The sequence below is a fragment of the Sardina pilchardus genome, chromosome 2 (assembly GCF_963854185.1).
Source record: "Sardina pilchardus chromosome 2, fSarPil1.1, whole genome shotgun sequence".
Taxonomy (NCBI): Eukaryota; Metazoa; Chordata; class Actinopteri; order Clupeiformes; family Clupeidae; genus Sardina; species Sardina pilchardus.
Window position 1 is genome coordinate 4,713,658 of NC_084995.1, and position 27,354 is coordinate 4,741,011.

General features: G+C 43.8%; 1 protein-coding gene across 2 annotated transcripts in view; it reads left to right on the plus strand.

The window, feature by feature from the left end:
- The window catches only part of hfm1 (helicase for meiosis 1), a 276,877-nt gene that overhangs the window by 218,487 nt on the left and 31,036 nt on the right, over positions 1-27,354 (plus strand). For both annotated transcript variants that reach the window (XM_062517215.1, XM_062517224.1), the window contains 3 exons: positions 6,409-6,627; positions 18,288-18,365; positions 18,450-18,574. In XM_062517215.1, the coding sequence (XP_062373199.1) occupies positions 6,409-6,627; positions 18,288-18,365; positions 18,450-18,574 (422 nt within the window). The remainder of the gene's footprint in view (positions 1-6,408; positions 6,628-18,287; positions 18,366-18,449; positions 18,575-27,354) is intronic.

The following is a 27,354-nucleotide window of genomic DNA, read 5'->3' on the forward strand; positions in this document are numbered from 1 at the left end:
AGACAAGAGGCATTATTTTATTAAAAAGTTTTGCGATTTTTTTTATGATTGCGATGTCTGCTGAAAAGAAAAGTTAATATGTGAATTCGTGGTTCAGCGCACACGCACACACACACACACACACACACACACACATTTACATTTACATAATAGGGCTCGGGCACACGCCTTGCATTCTAGGAATATCGCCGCCATTTGGTAGCGCACTGAACGTAATATCCATTCATTCAGATGCACAAGACAAGAAGCAGAAATATAGTAGCGATTTATTCTTTTCCTCTTGCGATCGTGGGTTGCACTGTTACACCCCACTACACAGCAACATACTACCAAGAAGGCAAAAACTAAGTAACAGGTAACAGGAACACACTAAAAGGCGGGAGTAAATCCATAGTAAACTAAGGAGTGAAGCTGCCAATGTGGCTGTGCCCGCGAAGTTTTGATGTCATGATCCCGAGCCCTAGTGTCAGGAAGTGTCTGTCGAGAGAGAGGGGGGAGGGAGGCAATCGTCCTCAATGCCGCATATATAATGTCTAGTGAACTGGTTAGACAAGTGTGGGGGAGGGGGAATGATCGCACAAGACAATTGCTCTTCATGAAATGGGTAGTCTCACAGACGTTTGTCGATGTTTAAACGTAGCCTACTACATCACTTGCGAAATCGGACGTGGCACATAGAATTATTAGGCTACTGGATTTAATATAGCATAGACTTTGTTCATCCTATATTAGCCTATATTAAAATGTAATGTGCTGCGGGGAAGCATTGGGGAAGTCAGTTTAAGTTGTCCTGTAACAATTTGCCTCTTATTATAATCAAGAGTATGCAGCCACTACGCACATAATAGTCTAGGTTACGGGCGGATGCGAGCAACCCCATGCAAAAGAAGGCCTTAAGTTAACGGACTGAAGGCCTGTTTACATGTCAAACATGCATTAAATCTAAGAAACGAAAAACACAAATATCATGTATTGTGTCGTAAACAGTTAATGACTTCGTGGCCACTATGCGCAACTGCATCGCGCAGTGAGCTGAAGGATAGGAGGACCGACACTTATTAACACAAAGCTTTGTAAAGCACTAACAACCACCCCTCAAAGTTCATTGTCCATAAGTCCAAACAATAAGTATAAAAATCCGACAATCCAAAACGATAACGAGATCTCCCAGAAACGAAAAACAAGTTTGTTGCGTGGCCTAGTCCTTCCAACAATCTCAGCTTTTGCGTTTGTTAGATAAAAGGCATTCTGTCCTGCTGTATTCCAATGAGAAAAAATCATCCACAAGGTAGGCTAAGGGTCACGGTAATGCAGCATGCAGGAATCTATATACGCACAAAACGAATGAATGGGTTATATCGGCCAAAACGAATGAATGGGTTGGGAGAGTCGTCTGGCTGTGTCAGCAGACTGCAGTCGGTCTCGAGGGGTTAAATAGCGCACGTACTTGAATTTTAATCTGAAGAAGACCACACAGTCGAAACGTCATTCCTTTGTGATAAAGAAAATCAAATCAAATCAAAAAAGAAGGATTTCAAGTGTGCGAACCTTTTTCCATTTTTTTATGATTTAGCCTACTCTTGTTCTGCACCTTGACCGGGGATGTGCACAAACTTTTTTACTACACTTGAATTTTAAACCAACTCTTCTCTAGCCTATATCCTATAGCCATACTTTAATAATCAGATGTTATGCTCATTTTTGTAGGCTACACCTCACCGGCAAGCACGCACGCAAATGCTGCTTTTGCACATCTACAATATTGGCCAGGCTATATAGAATAGGCTTTTAGGACTGTATTTTGCCTTCGTGCAACTTTAGTTGTGCTCAATCTAAATTATTGTCAGTAAGAATATAGGTCATATTACCAAATGGCGAACCTCGAAAATTATTTAGGATATAGAGCCGTGTCCATTACGCATGCAGTTATTTTTTAGGCTATTGTTTTATTTGAGTGTTTTTGTCTACCATGGCAAACATAGTTGAAACGTTCGTTGAAACGTTCGCTCTAAACTTATGTATTTCCAATCGGCTTTCACAAAACCGATGAGGTCCAGATCTCAGTGGCCTCATAGCTGCCTACAGCCATGCATAGTAAGCCTAATGATAGCCTAATAGTTATGACATTAATAGCCTATTAATGACCTCATGTCGGAATGGCACGTTAAAAAAAAAAGTTAAATAGGCCTAGGCCTACCGCCGAGTGGGGATATGTCGGAATGAACAGCGGATACCAGCTGGGTTGTAAAACATTACTGTATTCGTTGATCTTATCGATGCAGTCCTTGCGGCCACTTCTCCCCATCGTAGGAAACTTTCTGTTTAGTGTTGACAACACAAAGGCCTTCACGTTGTGTGGCAGTGCTTGCTTGCCCTTCGATCCATCCCAGTTGGTGGTTTTGCACCTGTCCCTGAGTTATAGTCTATATGAGTAAGCGCTTATGCTCTAACCGCATAATAAAAGAAGCACCTGCAGCAGTGCTTATGGCAAGGCTATTAACACCTGTCACTGAGCTATGGACAAGCAGTTATGCTCGAAAATTATCATAATAACAGACACACCTAATTGTATGGCTCTATGTTTAAACACATCAAATTAGCAAGCATTTCCGCAGCAACGTTTGCTTTCTTTTTCTGTCGGTCCGCGGTTGCTTGGTCAATTGCGCAGCAAATTATCAGATCACTGGACCTAATTTCACTCCATGACCATCTCGTTTCTCCGCGTTTCCCCCAATACCATGGCGACAAAGAGAAATAAATATGATTTGACATTTAAGCTGATTGCTTAACAATTTAAGCTGATTTGCCACACAATTCGGGAGAAGCAGCGGACAGGAGCGCCACCACAAGCAAGCACTTCTAGCCCAAATTAACATGGCAACGTTGCCTATGACTAAAGTGTCTAAGTAGGCTAGTCCTACTAATATTACATTTGATTGGTAGCATGTTTGTAGCGCGCCAGTTTACCCATCCCCTACATCAAAACAGCTTAGAATCAATCAAAGAATCAGCTGTGTCGGCGTTAGGCTGTAGGCGATTTTCTATAACCATTTTCATTCATTTCAACAATGGTTCATTGAAACGTCGTTTGAATAATTTCGCCAGTCATCACCTTCATTGTAATGATTAAATGAGATTAAGGAATCGACTATTGACGGATATGCGGTCTTCATCATTTTGAAATGCGGGATGAAACTTTCTGCCACCTGGTGGTTGTTTGGGTACATTGCCTTAGCCTCGAAAAAAATCGGCTTGACGGCCTGCGGGATCTCTTCGGGAGTCCCGCGGGAGAAGGTGCATTCTCAACCCGTACCCACTGTAGGCATAGCCTGCAGAGGCACGTCAAGTTTATTGCCATCCAACAGTTAATGTTAACTAAACCTGACAACACACCATCATCACGACTTTTGGCTTTGGCAACCTAAAGTTAACAGCTACAATCTCCGTTTAGCCAGATTGTACCTTTGGTTAGCCCGCTAATGTCAAATTGCCAGTGCTAGCAAGTTCGGTAATTTATGTTATGTGTGATACCACAGTCCTCGACAAAATAACACTTAAATTTACTCAAATGTCCAAATGTCTCTCTTCTTCGTCGATTTTTGCGAATGGTTGGAACTTGACTCTATACTGCCGCCGCGATTTGCGGTGGTATTGCTCCGTTTCGCCCGGAGCACTCCGGATTGCTAAGGTCTCTGGCTACGGACCTCCTGACGGACGAAACCACCTCCGGGACCGGACGAAAGCGTCTGTATCCGTCTCAACCGTAGGGTATGAATCGGCCTTTACGCTGGTGTCCGTTGCTGTCAGCAAAATGGGTAGCGGTCCTCCAGCGGTCTGAGGGTGGCAAGCCACCACCATCGCCACCAGCGTGCCCTCGCGCACCACCACGGGGCGCCACTCACAGCCCGCCAGGTTATTTGTGTTTGGCAGCGGTCCGATGGCGGACCACAGTTGGCGTACCACCGGCGGCTGGCCATCTAGACGCCACCAGTGGTCCTCTAGATACATGCTAGCTGGGGTTAAGGGTGACACATAATAAGTTGGAAAATATCAAAAATAAATCCACTTTTATCCATGACGACTTGGTTTTGTACAACTCTACCTAATGAATCCAGGTGTGTGTAATTTATATCGGATCTGAGCATTGCACGCCAAGATCGTATGTGATCGGATGTGATCACTTGCAATATGCAATGAGAACAGTCAGTCAGAAAGATCAGGTGTGTGTAATTTATATCGGATCTGAGCATTGCACGCCAAGATCGGATGTGATCACTTGCAATATGCAATGAGAACAGTCAGTCAGAAAGATCAGGTTCTGATCGGATATGCAAGACATCTGATTTCGACTGCCAGTGTGAACTAAGCCTTAGCTAATCTACCTAGCTGAAGAGTTGTGCTAATTAGAACCAGCTGGTTTAAATGAATGGATGGCACAGATATGTGGTAGGACTTTTACTCACTGAAGATGGAGGTGCACCTGGAGGCTGGCTTACATTGTACGATTTTGGTCTGTTTTAGCAGTCGGCGACTACATTTCCAAAATCGTGCGGGAATCATGGGAGTTGTAGTGGAATCGCGGCGCGCTCCCGTCAACTTAAGCCTACCTTACATTGACAGACTTTGCAAAGATTTGGAAAAGATTTTTGAAAGACTACAGTCTCAGACCCTCTCACATCTAAAGACAATTCATTGAGTTTTTAGTCACAGTCTAGTCACAGGCCAGTCTCAGATTAGGATTTTGCAAAGACTGTGGGTCACTATTTACAAGACTGCTGCTAGATTCCTTCAAATTATTTCCATCGTGCACTAGGCTACACGTCATCATCAACAGGAACTCACATGATAGCCTACTCGTATCAAAGTAATTTTTTCGCGTTTCTGCAACATTGTTTGATGTGTGACATCACTAACAGATATAGAGTTGTTCTGTCACGTAGAATAGCCGACTAATAAATTATAAGAAATTAAATAACAAATAATCATATAGGCTACAGCTGTCGCCTATTTTGCCCTTTCCTGTTTCGTGTTCGACCGAGTTTACTATTGGTTTTTAATGTTCACGTCACTATTTGCATGAGCCACGACTGAAAAGACTTCCGATAATATCAAACATGTTTGATATTGTCGTAACGGCAAAACTAGAAAAAGACTGACTCCGACGGACTTAAAACCGCTAAGATTGGCACCTTACACTAAACGATTTAGATGACGGGAGCACGCTGAGATTCTAGTACAACTCCCAAGATTTCCGCCCGATTTTGGAAATTTAGTCGCCGACTGTTAAAACAGACCAAAATCGTGCAATGTAAGCCAGCCTTAAATTGTTTAGTGTAAGGTGCCAATCTTAGCGGTTTTAAGTCCGTCGGAGTCAGTCTTTTTCTAGTTTTGCCGTTACGACAATATCAAGCATGTTTGATATTATCGGAAGTCTTTTCAGTTGTGCCTCATGCAAATAGTGACGTGAACATTAAAAACCAATAGTGACCTCGTTCCAACACAAAACAGGAAGGGGCAAAATAGGCGACAGCTGTAGCTTATATGACTATTTGTCATTTCATTTCTTATAAATTATTAGTCTAATTATTCTACGTGACAGAACAGCTCTATATCTGTTAGGGACGTCACACATGAAACAATGCTGCAGAAACGCGAAAAAAATGACTTTGATATGAGTAGGCTATCATATGAGTTCCTGTTGATGATGACATGTAGCATAGTGCACAATGGAAATAATTTGAAGGAATCTAGCAGCAGTCTTGTAAATAGTGACCCACAGTCTTTGCAAAATCCTAATCTGAGACTGGCTTGTGACTAGACTGTGACTAGAAACTCAATGAATTGTCTTTAGATGTGAGAAATAAAGCAACAAAACAGGTTAAATTCAGACTCTGTAAAGCTATTCATTCATGGCACGGCAGTGATGCATTCAGTATCTCAAACACAAGCACCCTGGAGCTGTGATCCTATTTTAATTCAGGATGGGTAGACTACATTTTAGTGAGTAATTATTTCAATGATCGATGGTTTTGTGCCAGCTGACTATAATGTTATATCAGTGTTTATATTGGTTTATCTGTCAAAAAAGAAAGTCTCAAGAATGGTCAGTATGTGAACACTATCATGTTAGCTAACATGTTGCAATGTTGCTCATGGTGCTGAAGTATGTGAATACAAATTTTTGTCCAGTGCTGAAAAAAATAGAATTGCCTGAAGGAGTATCATCATGTTTTTATATTAAAGGCTGGCAGGCATGTTTTTTGTTTTGTGTCAGAGATTGTTGAATGACTTGCAAATGCATTGTTGTTGCCTTGTAAATGCAGTCTATTGTCTTATTTATTAATTAACTAATTCATTAACTAAATAATTAACTTTCAGTAATGCATGCCCTATGATTTTCATTTGAAGTTGGACTAGACATTCACCAGAGAGTCAGTGTTTTCTACTCTGCAAAACCATTTGGAGTTAGAAACTCGAGCCTTGAGAGTTCTCCGTCCTCAATTCCGAAAGGAAGTAGCATGACTGTGGATGACCCAGCTATAGAAGTAGGAGTCACAAGTCAAGAGCACAGAGCACAGACCACAACTCTCACAAACAATGTTAACTGCACAGATGCTTTACATAAAGGTATAATGCATTTTCTATTTCACTTGTTTTAAAAAATGTGATCTGTAATCTTGCAAGAAAGGCATCGTTCATTAGATGTTTTGCATTACCTCTAGGTGCTTGATTTCAGTTGTTGTCCATTGTTAAACTACTTTATGCTGTTTTCCCATGCATTGTGTTTTTCAGCAAGTAGTAAGTAGCAGTGTTGGGCAAGTTACTTTTTAAAAGTAATTAGTTACAGTTACTAGTTACCACTTTCAAAAGGTAACTACATTAGTTACTCGCTTACAAATGATAAAAGTAACTAGTTACTTCAGAAAGGAACTGTTGCGTTACTTTCAAGTACATTTTTAAATGTGAATGTTCTTGCAGTCCTGGTGGGTGCAACAGACAAGGAGTCGATTTTGATGTTGATGTCATGATGAATTGTAGGTTTGGCTGGGAGGACCAGCAATTCTGTTTTAGAGAGGTTTAGCTGAAGGTGGTGTGCCCTCATCCATGTTGATATATCTGAGAGGCAGTTTGAGATTCGTGTGGAGACCAAGGGGTCATCCGGTGGAAAGGACAGATAAAGCTGTGTGTCATCAGCATAGCAGTGGTATGAGAAGCCATGCGAGTCAAATGCGAAATTATAGACTTTGCTGCGTTTTTATTTGCCTGTTCACCCACCGTGTAAGGAAAGTTGATGTAGTTTGGTGATAAAGCAATTACACCTCCTAAAACGTCTGGCAAAATTCGGCAGCCAGTTCTCGATTTAGCCAGTGGCAAGAAAGCCGATGCAAGTCAGCACTTCCAGCGAGACTGGGATGGCATGATTGGGGCAGGTACCTCTCGGCAAATCCCTCTTTTTTTTTTTTTAAAGATTTATTTTTGGGCTTTTTATGCCTTTATTTGGACAGGACAGTAGAGAGAATGACAGGAAGTGAGTGGGAGAGAGAGTCGGGGTGGGATCTGGAAAGGACCACGGGGCGGGAATCGAACCCGGGTCGCCAGCGTACGGTGCAGGTGCCCCAGCCAGTTGCGCCACTGCCGCGGCCAGGCAAATCCCTCTTAATGTAGCCTACCATTTGCAAGCTAATAAGCAACATGTTTGAGCCTTGATGTACTATTGACATATACCACAACATGCATGAAAGCCATAAGTGGATCATTAGCAAAACATACAATGTGTACAGTCTTTCTTGCCTCAAATAAGATGGAATTTTTGACGGGCGCACCAAACAACAATCAACAATGTTTTAGATTAACTCATTCACTGCCATTGACGTCTATAGACGTCAATTGCCTTTTTCAATGGGGAGGGCTCCTGGGTACGATCTGGCAGAGTTTCAGGCTTGTAAACAGACTGTACTAGCGATCCCAACCGCTAGATGACAGCAGTGCCATTTGGATGATTAGTATCTGCCTATAGTGCACATGCAGAGACAGCATGCAGCATGCAACAAGCAAAGACACTGAAGATCGACCACAGTGGATCTAGTTTGCACGCGATGCAGGGAATAAATATGCTTACTTCTTACATCAAGGATGGAAAACACGTGAACGGTATGATCCATTTACATTGGATATTGCTATATAGACTAACAACAACTTTGCTAGTGCTAGCTTGCTAAGTCTACCGTCCTGTTCAGAGTCTTTAGCGACCATCAGAGTCCCTAGCAACCTTGACGAGACTGACGAGATAACAGTGCAATCGTGGTAGACATACTCCTGAATCGCTAACGTTAAAAAGTTGATTTTCACAAAAAGATCGTTTTCTCCATGTTTTGGTCAAAAACAGGTGTTTTTAGCAAAACTAACCCATGTCCTACTGACGATTACTAAAGAACGGAAAACGATAGAAACAAACCGTTTCTTCCTGGTGAAAGAAGAGAGTCTACTCTTTCATTCGGTACCTTCGGTGTTTACATAGTCATAAAGCTCACCGTTCGGTGGATCTTGGAAAAACAGTCAAAATGCTGTAAAACGTCTGGCAGTATGGAGCGCTCTGCACTGAAAATCGCTGGCAGCCAATGAGTTAACAGGATTAGGTTAAGTCAGTTATGTCTTTGATGTTATATTTGAGTTAAACTTCGATTATTGAACCAATTTCGGGTCGTTGTACCTGTTTCCTCCTGAGGTTGCACTTTCTGCTTTTCCCTTTTTTTGTACATACGCATGGGTTAGAGCTTGCGTGGAGGTGCGCACATTTTACCGTCAAGTTCACTTTTTATAAATACAAAAGCTTGCGTAGAACGAGACGTACGCATTCTTTTGTGCGTACGCATCATTTATAAATGAGGATGCCATCTTCTGGCGAACATCATGCGCAAAGTTTTATAAATGAGGCCCCAGATCTGCAACAGATCCTTGTGGAAAAGGAAATTGTCAGAGTGGAGGCAGAAACAAAAAAAAAAACAGCTATCAGTGAACCGCTTGTGCTTTGCGCTTACCTACGCTTAAGTACTCCGATGCAACGCTCAGTGACTGACCGAGTGGTGGCATGGGTGTTGTTGTACCGCCATTCTTGCTGAGTCCTCGGAGCAGTCAATGTGTCATCAGCCAGCTTTTAAGTGTATATCCACTGTTGCCAAGAAGGAGTCCATTCACCCCACCTGCCTCGAAAATATTGTGGAGCTCACTCTATCGCAAGATCCTTGCATCGTGGGTAGAGCCTGGCCACCTTGCCACCAAATGTATCATTTTGTAGTTGGTGTCGGATGCAATTTGACCACTGATTACAGTGACCTAAGACATCACACATGCATGCCCTTAGGGTTCCCCTGCCCCTCACACACAAGGAGTTTTTGCTGCTGCTCCTGGGTGTCCCTTGGTGCTCCCAAACCCCTCTTTTTTATATAGTATCTATTTATTTATTTTCCTTTTTAATTTATTTCTGTAGTTGAATTGACACAAGGAATTTCAATACTTATAAAAGCTTATTTAATAAACGTTGAACTTGAACTTGTTGAGATGGAGGTACTCCTATCTAGCTCACCCAAATTCATCCCCCACAGATTTACTCCCCTAAATCACTGCAAATATAGACTTGGCTGTGACTTCCTAGCAGTTTTTGTGCATGCTACTTTGTTAATAGTTGGGGAGACTGGCCCTCAAAAACAGGCGTAACACAGGCGTACGCTTGTTTCCACGCAAAGTATGGCATTTATCAATGTGAACGTGATCGGTGGCTACGCTCAAATCTCACGTCTAGTCTGAACTCGTGTACGCAAGTTTTTCAGGCGGCATGCATCGCGCAGCAGTAAATCGGCGGTGCATTAGAAAGTTGAATTGATGGACTATCTCGGACATAACACCTTTCCTGAACATGTGCAGCCTATTTTCTGTAATGAAGCATATTATATTGACATATTTCATGGCTTAGAATAGCCATAGGCGATGATTACTTTCTCTTTGGCAAACGCAACATTTATGAATTAGGCCTAGGCATATATATTTTAAAAGGGCAAATTTCAGTGTCGTACGGTTTTGTAATGAATGTATTTATAGTATGATGCGTTCTCTCTGCGAAAATAAAGTCTGTTGCGCTCAAATTGCTCTAGTTTCCCGCCTTCCTTGATGACAGCTTCTAGCTGTCAAAATTAACAAGGTTCAGCTGGACGTCACTGTGGCTCGAGATCACTAATGATCTTTTTTGGACGTATAATGCACCTTCATGTCGTAAATTCTAGGGGCGAGGCCATTAAAATGAGCATAATATAGGCACGCGAGCCCCGTCGTAAGATGATTTCTGCGCTCAGATATACGCTGGTTTCTACGCTCTGTTGATAAGTGAGGGCCACTGTGAGTGAGGATTGCGCTAGGCTGCTGAAGTGCTGTGAGGGCGCAGCAAATGAACGTCAAAAACAGTATATTTAAGCTTACGAATGTTACACCCGGGAATCGAACCCGGGTCTCCCAGGTCAAAGTCCGGAGACAATCCACTAGACCACGGAGCTGACAGGAAAGGACTCAAGTGCGGCAAGGAAGGACAGTTTAAGTTGAGGCGTTTTATTCCAAAGGTTCAAAAGCACAGAAGATCCAAAAAGTTAAAGTAAAGTCAGTTTAAGAGGAAATCCAAAAATACCACATCTTAATGAGAAATGAGTCAAAACTTAGGTAATCCAAAAAAGGCAAAAAGTCCATACAGTCCATACAATCCACAGCGTAATCCACAGAGTATTCCACAAGATAGCAGAGAGCAAAAACAGAGGCGTCCAAGGTAACACTTACAGGGAATGCACAGCGAAGACTCAACAAAGCAGAACACAAAATACAGGGTTTAAATACTCTGAGACAATTGGCTAACAAGAAGCACACATGACAACTAACAAGACAACTAACAAGACACAGGTGAAAATAATGAAGGCATCAGCTAACAAAGAACATCGTAGACCAAAACTAAATTTGGCGACATCTAGTGGCAGAAAAAGGGTATGAAAAAAGTCCAGAGTGTGACAGAACTCCCCCTCCTTAGGAACGTCTCCTGGCGTTCCCAGGACGGTCAGGGAACTGCTGATGAAAGTCTCTGATCAAAGTCTTGTCGACAATATCCCGAGAGGAGACCCATGAGCGTTCCTCAGGCCCATACCCCTCCCAATCCACCAGATACTGGACAGAACCCTGTACCCGGCGGGAGTCCAGCAACCGGCGGACTGAGTAGACTGGCTGGCCCTGGAACATCCGAGGTGGGGGTGGGGGCTCGGGGGCCGGGGCAAAAGGGGAGGTCAGAACTGGCCGAAGACGGGAAACATGAAAGGTGGGATGGACCTTCATGGACCTGGGCAGTTCAAGTCTGTAGGCCACAGGATTTACCCTCCGAATTACCTTGAAAGGCCCGACGAACCGTGGAGCCAGTTTACGGGACTCCACCCGTAAAGGTAGATCCCTGGAGGACAACCAGACCCGCTGTCCCACCCGGAAACGGGGAGCCGGCCTCCTCTTGCGATCGGCCTGCTTCTGGTTCTGCTTGGCAGTGCGAAGAAGAGCTTGGCATACCCTCTTCCAGGTCCGCTTACACCGCCTGACGAAGTGCAAGGCTGAAGGCACAGCAACCTCACACTCCTGATCTGGAAACAAGGGTGGCTGGTATCCAAGCTGGCACTGGAAGGGTGAGAGCCCCGTAGAGGACGACTGGAGGGTATTGTGAGCGTACTCCGCCCACGGCAAGTGGAGGCTCCATGATGATGGATTCCCGGCAACCAGAGACCTCAGGGCGGCTTCCATCTCTTGATTCATCCTCTCGGTCTGCCCATTGGACTGCGGGTGAAACCCAGATGAAAGGCTGGCTGAGGCACCGATGAGCTGGCAGATGGCTCGCCACACCCGTGAGGAGAACTGGGGACCCCGGTCGGAGACGATGTCCTGAGGTAGGCCAAAAACTCGAAAGACATGGTTAAAAACAATCTTAGCAGTCTCAAGAGCAGAAGGCAATTTAGGCAGAGGGATAAACCGACAGGCCTTAGAGAACCTGTCGACAACTACTAAAATAGCAGTGTTACCTTCAGAGACTGGAAGTCCATTGACAAAATCCATAGACAAGTGAGACCAGGGTCTAGAGGGAGCAGGCAAAGGGTGCAGTAACCCCTGAGGGCGCTGACGCGGATCCTTGCTGCGAACGCAGGTGTGGCAGGCAGCCACAAAGTCTTTGACCTCCTCCTTTATTTCTGGCCACCAAAAGCGTCTTTCCAGGAACTCCAAGGTCCTGTGAGCACCTGGATGGGCTGTAAGGTGCGAGGAGTGTCCCCACTGGAGAACCTTAGATCTGACCTTTCTGGGAACAAACAGTCGTCCTTCAGGTCCATTGCCAGGGCCAGGGTCCTGCCTGAGAGCCTGCTTGACCGTGGTCTCAATTCCCCAGCGAACGGGTGCGACAATGCGGGAAGGCGGGAGGACTGTCCTCAAATCCTCTTCAGAGCCACTGGAACGAAACTGCCTGGACAAGGCATCCGGCTTCCCGTTCTTCGAGCCAGGTCGGTAGGACAGGGTGAAGTCGAATCGACTGAAAAATAAGGCCCACCGAGCCTGCCGAGGATTAAGACGTTTGGCCTGCTGAAGATATTCGAGATTCCGGTGGTCCGTCCACACCAAAAAAGAATGTCGAGCCCCCTCCAGCCAGTGCCGCCACTCTGTCAGTGCCATCTTAACCGCCAGCAGCTCTCTGTCCCCCACATCGTACCTTGCTTCCACGGGTGTCAAGCGGTGGGAGAAGAAGGCACACGGATGCAACTTCCCTTCGGGAGAGCACTGAGACAGGATGGCTCCAACACCCACACTAGATGCATCCACCTCAACAACAAAAGAAGAGGAAGGATCGGGCAGCACTAGAATAGGTGCGGAGGAGAAGCGGTTCTTGAGAGCCTGGAAAGCCCGGTCCGCTTCCTGGGACCAGGCGATTGGTAGCCCACTTTTCCTTGTCAAAGCAGAGATGGGGGCAGCTACCGAGCTAAAGCCTCTGATGAACCGTCGATAAAAGTTGGCGAAGCCAAGGAACTGTTGCACCTCTTTGACGCACTTAGGGACTTGCCACTCCCGCACGGCTCTTGTCTTCCCAGGATCCATCTGAACCTGTCCCTGTTTAATGATGAAGCCGAGGAAGGAAACTTCAGTGACATGGAACTCGCACTTCTCAGGTTTAACAAACAGGTGGTTCCTTAGGAGTCTCTGCAAGACCTGACGGACATGATGGTGGTGGTCGCGCAGGGACTTGGAGAAGATCAAGATGTCATCCAGGTACACGAAAACAAAGATATTAATCATATCCCGCAGAACATCATTATTAGGGCTTGGAACACTGCTGGGGCGTTAGTGAGGCCAAACGGCATCACCTGGTACTCATAATGGCCAGAGGGGGTGTTAAAGGCAGTTTTCCATTCATCGCCCTCCTTGATGCGTATGAGGTGGTAGGCATTACGCAGATCCAACTTGGAGAAGATTGTTGCCCCCTGGAGGAGATCGAAAGCAGTTGAAATCAGCGGGAGTGGATATCTGTTGCGTACCGTGATCTTGTTAAGGCCTCGGTAATCAATACATGGCCTCAGTCCGCCATCCTTCTTGCCTACGAAGAAGAAGCCCGCCCCAGCTGGAGACGTCGAAGGGCGGATAAACCCAGTGGAGAGGGCATCCTTGATGTACTCATCCATCGCCTTTCTTTCGGGGAGCGAGAGTGAGAAGATGCGCCCCCGTGGAGGACTGGAGCCCGACAAGAGGTCCACAGTGCAATCGTAAGATCTATGGGGTGGAAGAGTGCATGCTCTTTTCTTGCTGAATACCTCTTTCAGATCATGGTACTCGGTGGGAACACTGGATAGCTCGACGGGATCAGGAGACTTGGACTCAGTTGAGGGACTAGGGAAGAGGCACGTAGCATGACAAGTAGGGCCCCACTCTAGGATTGACCCGGTAGCCCAGTCAATGTGGGGATTGTGCAGTCTGAGCCATGGGAAGCCAAGAACCACAGGAAACTCAGGAGACTCGATCAGGTGCAAGGAGATTTCTTCAAGGTGATCAGCAATCTGGACGCGAAGAGGAGAGGTGACAGAGGTCACCTTACCGTCACCAAGAGGCTGACCACCCAGGGCAGAGACAGAAAGCGGAGTGTCCAGGGTGACCAGAGGAATCTTCAGTTTGTGAGCAAGACGTGAATCGATAAAATTCCCAGCTGCACCAGAATCTACCAAGGCTTGGCAGGGATGGGTGTGGTCCCCCCAGGTGATGGTAAGTGACAGAAAAACCCCAGTCTCTGGGAAGTTGGGAGAGAAGGTGGCCCCCGTCACAGCCCTCCCTCGGCTGAACGGGACTGGTCTTTTCCCAGGAGCTCTGGGCAGGCGAGGCGGAAATGGCCGGGTTTGCCGCAATAAATACAGCACTTCTCCCGTCGACAGCGATCCTTCTCAGCTTGGGAAAGGCTAGTGCGTCCGACTTGCATGGGTTCAGGGTCATCAGGAGGCAGAGGAGGGTCCAACATGGAGGGAAACGGCTCGACCCTGCTGTGGAGACTTGATCTCTCCTCCGCTCACGAAGCCGGTTATCCAGGCGAATTGACTGGGTGATGAGGGACTCGAGGTCATCTGGAACTTCTCTAGTAGCAAGACAATCTTTTAAAGAGTCAGACAGACCATTGAGAAAAGCAGAAATAAGGGCAGTATGATTCCATCCACTCTCTAGGTCCAAGGTACGAAAAGTTATGGCATAATCAGAAACACTGCTGTTCCCTTGCTGGAGCCGAAGTAGCTTTTTTGCAGCCTCCTGTCCTACGGCGGTCTGATCAAACACCCTGAGCATATAGTCTGTGAAAAGTCTAACATCAGAACATTCTGGGCCTTGACTCTGCCAGATAGCTGTGGCCCAAGCCAGCGCTTTATCAGTCAGGAGAGTAATGATGCATGCAATCTTGGAGCGGTCAGAAGAGTACGTGGCACGCTGAAGCTCAAACATTAACTGGCACTGAGTTACAAAGCCTCTACACCCACCTGGGTTACCATTGTAGCGTTGAGGAGCCGGAAGTCGAGGCTCAGGAGCTGTAGGTTGCAGTGGAGTAGGAGGTGGTGGCGGAGGAGCTAAAGGCCCAGAGGGTAAAAGTTGTTGGAGAAGCTGGTCATGACGAAGCAAAGTATCATGTGTCACTGTTAAGGCATGTCCATGGGTGTCCATAGTTGCGCCAAAGCTATTGAGAGCTGCCATAATCCGTTCAAACTCAGAAGCAGGAATATTCACACTGCTCCCTGTATCCATGCCTGCTTCCGCTGAGTCGGTCATGGTTGAGTCTTCTGTTACACCTGGGAATCGAACCCGGGTCTCCCAGGTCAAAGTCCGGAGACAATCCACTAGACCACGGAGCTGACAGGAAAGGACTCAAGTGCGGCAAGGAAGGACAGTTTAAGTTGAGGCGTTTTATTCCAAAGGTTCAAAAGCACAGAAGATCAAAAAGTTAAAGTAAAGTCAGTTTAAGAGGAAATCCAAAAATACCACGTCTTAATGAGAAATGAGTCAAAACTTAGGTAATCCAAAAAAGGCAAAAAGTCCATACAGTAGTGATGTTATCCGTGAACCCCCTGCTTCGAGGCGTGTATCGAAAACATGAACCAATTTGGGATGAAGCTTGTATCGGAGCTTGATTCGTTTTGTGATAATCACGTGACCCGTGACGTCCGAAGCTTCGTTTCACACACACCCACGTGACTGCTTCGAAGTTGATTCAAAGCCGTAGCGCGACACTGGGCGGGGGTTTAGGTTCACTGTGTAAAAGCACTTCGCCAATCAATTGACTCAAACCTGACTTGCAGACGCATCAAACCTGCTGATGGCAATCAGTTTTGGAGCCTGGCCTCGTGGCCCTGTTGTCAGCACGCGCGACCCCCGATCCGTCTCATATTTTGCGAGTTCGAGTCCGGGCGTGTGCAAGGCGTGACTGAATCGCGCAGGTTCAACACAAAACAAGTTACAGAAGATCCCTAAATAACCTTAATTATCCATGTTATTATGTATTTATCCATTAACTCATGTTCAAAATGTATTCATCTTTGACTCACAGACATTCATAGCTAATAACTACGAAACAGTCTGTGACACAAGGCTATCCTAAACTTTCACCACTAGATGTCCTCATAGAGTTCTGAAGCTTCGAGTACTGAACCTTTTTTCGATACAATTGGATTGAATGCCTCACTGGTTCAGAAAGCTTCAGTTCGCCATCACTACCATACAGTCCATACAATCCACAGCGTAATCCACAGAGTATTCCACAAGATAGCAGAGAGCAAAAACAGAGGCGTCCAAGGTAACACTTACAGGGAATGCACAGCGAAGACTCAACAAAGCAGAACACAAAATACAGGGTTTAAATACTCTGAGACAATTGGCTAACAAGAAGCACACATGACAACTAACAAGCCAACTAACAAGACACAGGTGAAAATAATGAAGGCATCAACTAACAAAGAACATCTTAGACCAAAACTAAATTTGGCGACATCTAGTGGCAGAAAAAGGGTATGAAAAAAGTCCAGAGTGTGACAACGAAACGTTAATGACCTACCAGGAATCCTCCCAGAGCTCCTGATTAGCCACTCCAGCTCTGCTTCTCCATACATTTAGTCATTTGGTTATTCGTTGATAAGTATAACACTGATACGTAGGCTGCATTTTAATTGTTGTTCAATCATTTCAATAGTGTAGAAGTGGGTGCGCACATCTGAATATTTAAAAGTAGGTGCTGGACTCAAAAAAGCAACAGTAAAAAGGACAAAAAAGTCTGCACACTAAAGCTCCAATATTTATTTCTTGTTATTCACCACATGTGACGTTTTGGGACACACTGTTCTTCCTCAGACATGACATCAGTTCAATCATTTCACTCACGGATCCCGTCATCAGCTCAAGTCTTATTATAGCCTACATCAGAGGAAGCAAGCAAGGACTAGCATGTAACGTGATATATAGCATGTGTGGCATGACTGAAATAAGCATGTGTGGCATGACTTTGTGTGATAGGCCTATGTGCTTCATAGTGCGAGTTGAGAGCCCTGATTTGTTTATGACTTGTTCTTGGTTAACTTCACCTGCCTGAAATCCAAAATATACCGTATCCAAACAATGGATGATCCACTTTGAGAGACAAGCTCTTCGCCTTCTGCTGTGCCACATATTTGTTTCTCGGCCGTTGTTTTCTTTTAACGTAATGCTACAAGCCTGGGAAGACCACACTCTGACTTCGTAGAGTCTGGCCTAGATCCATTGGCAAACGTGTATTTCCAGGTTGGTGGACGCTTGTCTGAAGTTTAAAATCATTGGATTTCAATCACTAATGTTTTGTAATGACATGTTACTGTGCGTTCAGACCAAAAGCGACCAAAGCTGCAAAGTCGCTTTTGACGCTGGTAAAATGCAGCTGCTAAAAATATTCTGTCGCTCATGAGGTGAGAGATTTGAACGTTCGATTTCGTTTATGACATCCACACAAGCGAACCACGCCTGCATTCCGATTGGTCGTCAGTGTTTTGCAGCCGTAACAAGTCACAGCTAATTTGCATAAAGTTAAACTGTTTTTTACTTTTTTTGGTTGCTCTGGTCGCCCAAATTTTGACGCTGGTCGCTGTGGTCGTTTTAGTCGCTGTAGTCGCACGTCCCCATTCAAAGTCAATTACTTCCGGCGATTTTGCAGCTTTGGTCGCTCTTGGTCTGAACGCACAGTTAGTCATGGCAATGACAATGACAATAGGCAATGACAATAGGCTTGCAACCTAAATGTAGTCGCTTTCAAGAACGCCCCCCGGAACTGGTTGGATGGAGGTGATCTTGCCCGATGTATACGAGGGCGGATCAAGCTATTCCAGACTGAGTACTGTATGGAAAAGAAATTGAGCGGAAGTACATAGTCAGTTGGAGTCAGGCTACAAGTCCACAGTGCATCCAGGAAACTTCAGGCTGGGAGTAATGCAGGAAACAGCTGTCATTACTAGGCTACATGCAGGCACATTTAAGGAGCCCTTGATTAGTTTAATTGCGGAGCATTGGGTGAAGCACACCTTTTTAATATTGCTCGATCACACAAATTTCATCGTGGTAAGCCAGAATCAGGATCATGATTAAAATTCCATTAATTGTGCAGCCCTATAATGAACTAACCTTCAAATTGGTATCAGACCACAAATCTACCATATTTTCACAATCCACCCATATATTTTGTTTATCCACTGATACAGATTCCTCAAAGCTGAAAACAGAAAAACGACAATGCAACCACTTCTGTAAGAACAAGGAGCAGTGTGGTCATGACTGTTGTAAGTTCACTGAATGTGCAGCTTCTGAATGCATTATCTTTCAATTTGTGGAGTTTATTCATTTGAACTTTTCCTCTCATTTAGGTAAAGTGGGCGTGCAGGTTGTACTAAAAAGGACAGTACAACCAGGATTGCACTTTTCATCTTACCTCAGGGACCTGGTGAGCAGAAATGAGACATTCATTGAAACTCCGGTGAAACGTTTAAAGGTATGTTTATTCAGAGGATGTTTTGTAAGACCTTTCACTATTTGCTGTTCCAGTAAACATCTGTCTGGCCATAATTGCCATGGTAGAACATTATGATCAGTCAAAACAACGCTGGTGTTTCTTCACAGAGTAGAATCTGCTAACATTAATCTCTAATTCACCAGATCACCAAATCGAAATCTTGATATAGAGCGCTGATGGATTGTCTGCTGCCATGGTCACAGCTCATAACCTAAATTAATGTGCAGTATGTGATATTGTTAGGATCTGGACCAGATTAAGGCTACGTACACACGGGTATTTTGATTAACAAATATTGGTAACACTTTACAACATCTACACACAATTAATAATTTATTAAGCATTTGTTATTCAACCTTTTTATGCTAACGTCAGACACTTTCCGCTTTGAAGCTTTGCTGGGTATCAGTACATCCGGCGTAAGCAAAAGCTTTGGTAATACGTTTACAGGTCTTGTATTTATTATCTTCATTTTCTTTGTTATCGTTGCCGATCATTGCCGTCACGTAGCTGCCTTGATTTGAGAGTAAAGTCAGTAGTAGGGCTGCAACGATTACTCGAGGTACTCGAGTAACTCGAGTATAAAAAATGCTTGAGGCAATTTGTTTTGCCTCGAGGCTTCGTTTAATTTATGTCACCAAATTATGTCTAAAAAAATGTCACCAAATTATGTGACTAAACTATGCAGCCCAAAATCCTCTCCTGAACGATCTTCATTTTAACCTACTGTAAGCAGAGAGCGAAGCTCAGCCTACTCAGAGAGAATTGTTTTGCTGGGGAGAAAAACAACGTTTTTGGTGGAACAAATCCGTAGATAAGTAGTTCTAAGTATTGCATTTCGTTCAGTTGGGTTTTGTAATATTACCGCTGCAGCACTGCAGGTTGTGCGCAACAGAAGGTACTTTCACTTGACAGCACTCCGCTAATTTGCCCATCTTTTTTGCGGTTCGACTGGAGGTGGCACATTGGGAATCAATTAGCCTACAACAAGATACTGTACATTCCGAGGAGTTGCAGCTTTATTGAATTAACCGCTGCTAAAACTATACATAAGTTTCCCACAAAACTCTGATTTGGTCGCCAGCTTTTTCACAGCTTCTTCACAGCTTCTAGCCATCTGTGTTGAGTTTTTACGATTCATGCACTGTCCCTTGCCACTCACTCACTCGCACCTCAATGAAGTCACGTTCACTTAAAGGAGCCACGCATAGGCCCAGGCTATTGCTGTTGTTGACTGCTGTACCACTGAGGACTATTATGAGCTATGTCCATCATTGGTGGTATACAATTACTGCAATTAAATTGCCCATTAAATGTTGTCCCCTATTCATTCGGTTATCGTATCGGTATCGGCCACAACAAAGCGATAAATATCGGTTATCGTTATCGGCCCTACAATTCCATATCGGTGCATCTCCAATAGACACCGATAGACAAATTAATTAGCATACAGATTCGCTTTACTTAGGCTACTTTTTGTTTAGTAGTTTAGAAAGCATTTTACAAATAAGCTATTTTTTAGCCTCCCACAGTACATCACAGCAAAGCATGGATAGCTTTGTCCTGAATATCTGAAATAAAATATTTTTTCAAACACACTTATAAGAACATGCATTTCTTATTATAATTATAAACTTTTCTGATATCTGACAGACAAGGATATGGATAGACAACTCTAGCCTACCACTTGGGCTTGGATCTTATGTTGAGTGTAAATAAAAACCTTTTTTAGTAAGGAATAATAGCCAACTGGCTACTGGCTTATTTTTAGAGGCCTTTTATGTTGCATAATACACTATTGATATATGTGTTTAAAAACACAAAAGTCTAATTTATCCGATTAATCGTTGAAAATAGGATAGTTGATTCCAAAAATATTTGATAGCTGCAGCCCTAGTCAGTAGCCTAATCCTTAATATATAACAGCAACTTCAGCTAGCTTCACCGAAGGTGAAGTTGGTTTGATATTGGATATTCGACAGAGATCCAAAATAAGGAACGGTCTTTCATTGAGTATCCGAATATCCAATATCAAACCAACTTGATCTTTGGTGCTAACATGTTAGCTAGCTGGAGTTGCTGTTATGTATAGCAGGGGTCTCCTAACGTTAGGACTAACGATATGTTCAGTTATCGTTTGCAATCATTGCTCTCGTAGCTCCCTTGATTTGAGAGTAAAGTTAAATGACGTTATGACTGCATATCACTGCTACCGGACGAACTGACACCCAGCTGCTGACATCGCGTGAAAATGGCCAATTAGTTAAAGGAACACACCACCCCCAGGTGAAATTGGGTCACTCCCTGCAGTCCCTCGAGTTGGATGAGTGAGCCAAAGCGTTTTGTAGCCGACCCAGCCACTGTCCTAATCTAGAAATGGCCCGTTAGCCTTAGCTTAGCATAGTCGCTGTATTCCAAAGTGTCCAGCTAGCATGTCGTTGCAAAAGTGAATCAAATAACTCAAGATTTTTTATAATTATTTCTCGTAACCTGTACATTCACGTCGAGTGCAAATATTAATGCAAAATAACACAAAGGGATTTACTAGACCAATTTAGATTTGGAACTATTTTCGGGCATAGCACCGGCTAAGCACAGCTGTCAGGCGCAAAGACACCACGCAGCATCTGAAAACCCTCAACTTCCGTCAATACACTAGCGTGACTACAAAGTTTTCTGCTGCTAGGCAGTGACAGGTGGGCTTTTTCTAAGACACCACGCAGCACCGCAGCTTCAATACACCAGTGTTACCTGCATGTAGTTGCAGTAAGAGAAGAAGAAGTTGCAGTAAGGTTGTTAGTTGAAATTAGTTTCACATCTATTGAGGAAAATGGTTATATGCTGTGTGAAGGGCTGCAATAACAAGAAGAGGACATACAGTGGGTACGGGTTGAGAATGCACCTTCTCCCGCGGGACTCCCGAAGAGATCCCGCAGGCTGTCAAGCCGATTTTTTTCGAGGCTAAGGCAATGTACCCAAACAACCACCAGGTGGCAGAAAGTTTCAACTGCATTTAATGATGAAGACCGCATATCTGTCAATAGTCGACTCCTTAATCTCATTTAATCATTAAAATGAAGGTGATGACTGGTGAAATTAATCAAACAACGTTTCAATAAACCATTGTTGAAATGAATGAAAATGGTTATAGAAAATCGCCTACAGCCTAACGCCGACACAGCTGATTATTTGATTGATTCTAAGCTGTTTTGATGTAGGGGATGGGTAAACTGGCGCGCTACAAACATGCTACCAATCAAATGTAATATTAGTAGGACTAGCCTACTTAGACACTTTAGTCATAGGCAACGTTGCCATGTTAATTTGGGCTAGAAGTGCTTGCTTGTGGTGGCGCTCCTGTCCGCTGCTTCTCCCGAATCAGCTTAATTGTAGAGAAACGAGATGGTCAGTCCTCATATTTTTTCTTCTCGTTTCGTTATAAGAAATATATAGGCTAAGTAATATAAGTGAAAGTGTTCTTTCGTATTGAACAGACGCTCGGCATGTCAGATTGCAGTTGCAGAGTTTTCCTCATCGGTTTTGAGAGCTGGAAATACATGTGTTTGCTTAATATCGGTATATTGTTGTGCATGTTGCGTTCGCGACTCGGGGAAGTGAAAGCAGTTCTGTATAGACATTTCAAGTTTTCATGGTGATCATCGGCGCAGCTGTGTAGCTGATTGTGAAAGCCGATTGGAAATACATAGCTTAGAGCGAACGTTTCAACTATGTTTGCCATGGTAGACAAAAACACTCAAATAAAACAATAGCCTAAAAAATAACTGTAGTGCGTAAGTGGACACGGCTCTATATCCTAAATAATTTTTGAGGTTCGCCATTTGGTAATATGACCTATCCTTACTGACAATAATTTAGATTGAGCACAACTAAAGTTAAACGAAGGCAAAATACGGTGAGGTGTAGCCTACAAAAATGAGCATAACATCTGATTATTAAAGTATGGCTATATGGCTACTGGTAAGAGAAGAGCTGGTTTAAAATGCATTGTTTTGGACACAAATGAATGGGTTTGCCCTTAGTTTAAATGGAGGCCGGGGAGAGCGCGCGGCAGCCATTGTTATGTATGGAGCTGGCTTAACAAAGTTTTGTGCGTTATATATATTCCTGCATGCATTACCGTGACCCTTAGCCTACCTTGTGGATGATTTTTTTCTCATTGGAATACAGCAGGACAGGATGCCTTTTATCTAACAAACGCAAAAGCTGAGATTGTTGGAAGGACTAGGCTACTCAACAAACTTGTTTTTCGTATCTGGGAGATCTCGTTATCGTTTTGGATTGTCGGATTTTTATACTTATTGTTTGGACTTTGAACTTTGAGGGGTGGTTGTTAGTGCTTTACAAAGCTTTGTGTTAATAAGTGTCGGTCCTCCTTCAGCTCACTGCGCGATGCAGTTGCGCACTAGTGGCCCCGAACTCATGAACTGTTTACGACACACTACAGTGTGATATTTGTGTTTTTCGTTTCTTATATTTAATGCATGTTTGACATGTAAACAGGCTTTCTGTCCGTTAACTTAAGGCCTTCTTTTGCATGGGGTTGCTCGCATCCGCCCGTAACCTTATAGGCTATTATGTACGTACTAGTGGCAGTATATTCTTGATTATAATAAGAGGCAATTGTTACAGGACAACCTAAACTGACTTCCCCGCAGCCATAGGCGTAATTTGCGGGGGGGTTACAGGGGTCATGACCCCCTCAAAAATCATATCCAGCTAATATAACCCCCTCAATATCATCACATAATTCAGATTACACTGAATATGAAATATTCTGGATGAATGTGTTTTGTTCGTTTTCTTTATTCATTTAATTATCCAGCAAGATAGTATCATGTTTTAAATATTCTGAAATGTACCCCCCTGCCCACCGACTACTTGGTATTACCCAACCTGCGTTCTCTACCGAAAGTCTGTTTACTATTTTGCGCAGTCGCTGGGATGAATGGTTGCAGAAAGCTCTCAACTCAGGTGGGAAGATGAAAAAGACATTGAAAGGCAGCCAGACAACATTTTTTCATTGTTGGTTGACACCAACCAAAAAGAGGAAAAATCCTGACCAAATGGAGGTATACCCCTATTGCTAAGTTAGCTGTTAAATTAGCTGATGATTTGTTGGAGTTGGCTGGCTAGCCCTATGAGCCCGACGGACGCAAAGTGCGTCTAAAACACACCCATTCTTCTCTGTTACATTGCTCCGGGATTATTAGTCACAGCGAGATGAGACCTATATTGCACGAAAGAGCAGAACCGGGGCTTTCCAACGAGACTCGACACTTGTCTGTACGATCAAGTATGAAACTAAAATAAAATCATTAAGTTAAATCAAAGTATATCATATTTACAGTCTATATTGCTCTGCATTCACTTGAATTACACGCGAACCCGCCATCGGAAATATATGGAACGCATGTCAGATGAAAGAGGAGAGCTAGAGCTATCCACAGATACCAAATACAACCTTCTAGGCCATAAAACAGACGAAGTGACAGCAAAATAGCCTAATAACTTCATTTAGCTCCACTTACCCCATGTTTTTGGATTATGAGCAATTTACAGAAACATGTGGTGTGTGCCTTCCAGAAATAAATGGCTATTTTTATTTAGTGATGAAAAAATGACTTTTTGGCACTTTTTGCGCTCCATATTTGTGACACTAGCTGATCTGACATGACTTGTTTGCGGTAGCACACATGACGTGCACAGATGATGATTCTCTATAATATTTGTTTTACTGCATTGCAATGAACAAAGTAAAGGCAAAAAGTGTTTATTTGTCAAACAAATTTGGATGCAATATGAGTCTTGAATTGGATACCATGCAGGAGTTTGCTAGGATCTCAAAACCGTGTTATGAACGTGACTTGTCATAGAGAAACACATGATAACATTGGATTATGAACATAGGCTATTATGCCACACAAAAACACGAGGTAAGTGGAGCTAAATGAAGTTATTATTTTGCTGTTACTTCGTCTGTTTTATGGCCTAGAAGGTTGTATTTGGTATCTGTGGATAGCTCTAGCTCTCCTCTTTCATCTGACATGCGTGCCATATCTTTTTGATAGCGGTTTCACGAGGAAATCAAACGAGAGTAAAGGTAGCCAAAGCTATATGAAATTATTATTTGTTTGTAACTTCGTCTGATTTTATCACACGAAATGATCGATGTATTTGGTATCAATGCAAAGCTCTGCTTCTCCTCTTTCGTTTGATATACGTGTCATGTCTGTGCGATCCGTGGTCCGCGAGTAATTCAAGCGAGAGTTCTGGATGCGCCGGTGAACGCAGAGCAATATAGACTGTAAATATGATATACTTTGATTTAACTTCATCATTTTATTTTATTTTCATACTTGATCGTACAGACAAGTGTCTAGTATCGTTGGAAAGCCCCGGTTCTGTTCTTTCCTGCAATATGTTTCATCTCGCTGTGACTAATAATAGCGGAGCAATGTAACAAAGAAAATGTGTGCGTTTTTTGACGCACTTTGCGTCCGTTGGGCTCATAGGGTTAAAGAGATTTCTGTTAAATACATTTTATTTTCAGTTGTCAAAAGTGGTGGGGGCAAAATCTGTGATAACAAGTGCTGGGTACATGTACCCTGCGTCGCCGGTTAAAATGAACATGCCTCCGTTTTAAAATAGCCTATACACATTTCTAAGTACTATTCCTAGCATATAAATGTAGCCTAAATGTCCATCTTGTCCATCTCTTTCGTCTTCGCCTTGACAATAATAGCCTATTCATGGAAATGCGGTCTTGTAACCGTAATGAATTAATGAATTAATCTAGGGTTGCCTATTGAGTCTTTCAGGTTGAATTGAAGGCTATTTCCTTCTGATAGGCCTATAAGCGATTTTCTACAACCATTTTCATTAATTTCAACAATGGTTTATTGAAACGTCGTTTGATTAATTTCGCCAGTCATCACCTTCATTTTAATGATTAAATGAGACGGATATGCGGAGCATTTCTCTCCCTCTCCATTGACCAAAACGTTGCTCTGGCATCTCTGCTGGACTGACTGAGTTATAGGCTACGTCGCGTGAGAGAGCTGTGAGGTAGGCTGTAAAACATTCGAAAAATCGACATGCCGAGCGTCATGTCTCTTTTCTCCGCTTGTCACCAGCGCGGTGTCTTCGGGTTTTTCCGTGTTTTCTGGCATGAGCCGAACCTTCATGTTATTAGGGCGGTCTTATGTTGCCCCCTTGCGGTTGCAGTTTTAATTACAAAGTCCCGAACCTTCGGGATTCCCGATGTGCGGCAAAGAAAGGAGCATTCTCAACCCGTACCACGAACATAATGTTTCACAGAATTCCAAAACCATTGGAACAAAGAAATCTTTGGCTTGCTGCCCTCGGCATTCCTGCAACAACACCATTGGATAAAATCAATCGATATTGTGTTTGCAATGAGCATAATTTTCTAACCGGAGGACTACGAATAGAAAATGCAGTAGCCTATGCTACGAGAAAGATGCTGTTACATCTGAAGGATACAGCTGTGGTTTACGTCCTGTTGCTGTGCTTCATTCGACTGACTTGACACCTTTCTTAAAAAGTAGTCAACGCGAAGCCTCTGTGGCCCTTCTCTCAAACACCCTTTCTTTCCCTGGTGTATCCTTAGTCCCAAATGTGATGTTACTTTACTCCACCCGCAAACGCAGTTCTGCAGCTTGTGGCCCACTACTGCCGGTGCAGCTGTTGCAGATGACATGGTAATCTCTTGTACAGCACTGTGTCTCGTAGTCGTTTCCGGTCCAGGGTCTGATGCCGTATGTTAAGCCGATGAGTCTTCTTGCGCCCTCACTCTCGCAGACTCTGAGGGTATTCTTTTCATTAATGTTGACGTAGCAATAGCGGGTGCTTTTCAACATGGTACTCATGCGAAAGCTACAGACATGGGGTGCTAGCCCAATACTGTCCCATTGGGGTCTATTCCCTCCTGTCAGCTGTCTCTCCATGCTGCCACAAAGACTTTCCCTTGTTGTCAGCTGACCTTTCTCAGAGGTCACTGGTTTAACCCAGATATTTAGTATAAAGAAACACAGGACAAGATGGAATCAGCCTTTATTTATATAAACCGCTCTCAAAAAGTAAGGAAACTTGACTTTGGCCCATTATATCTCCACTTTAATAATACCAATCACTAAAGTGTTTTATGTCATTTTCTGTTATGCTGTTGGAATTCACCTTTGTTACTTCAAGCATTGACAATTGCACTCTCCCACAGAAATGAGGAAAACAAAACATGTTAGTCATACATTCGTTCATTTTATACTCAGTGTCAGGGTCCTCAGTAGCATGTAGAGGATCCATATGCAGCCACAACAGCTTGGCACCTTCTTCTCATGCTGGTCACCAACCTGGCTACATTCTGCTGTGGGATGGCATTCCATTCCTCGATAAGGATCTGTTAAGTCAGCCAACCTGGTTATGTTGGTGACTCTGGCACGTACAGCACGCCCAAGCTGTCTGGACTCACGTCACGGGCAGGCCATTCCATCCTCTCCACTCCCAAATTCTGGAGGTACTCTCTGATGATCCCAGCTCTATGGGGGCGAGCGTTGTCATCCTGGAGGATGACATTTGGTCCCATATTCTGGAGATATGGAATTGCCACTGGCTCCAGAATCTCGTCCCGGTATCTAAACTCACCTGGTCACACTTGAAGCCCAAAACGAGATGTCTGGCAGCAGAACCCTATTACTGGCCATTTTGGCACATTTTTGGTT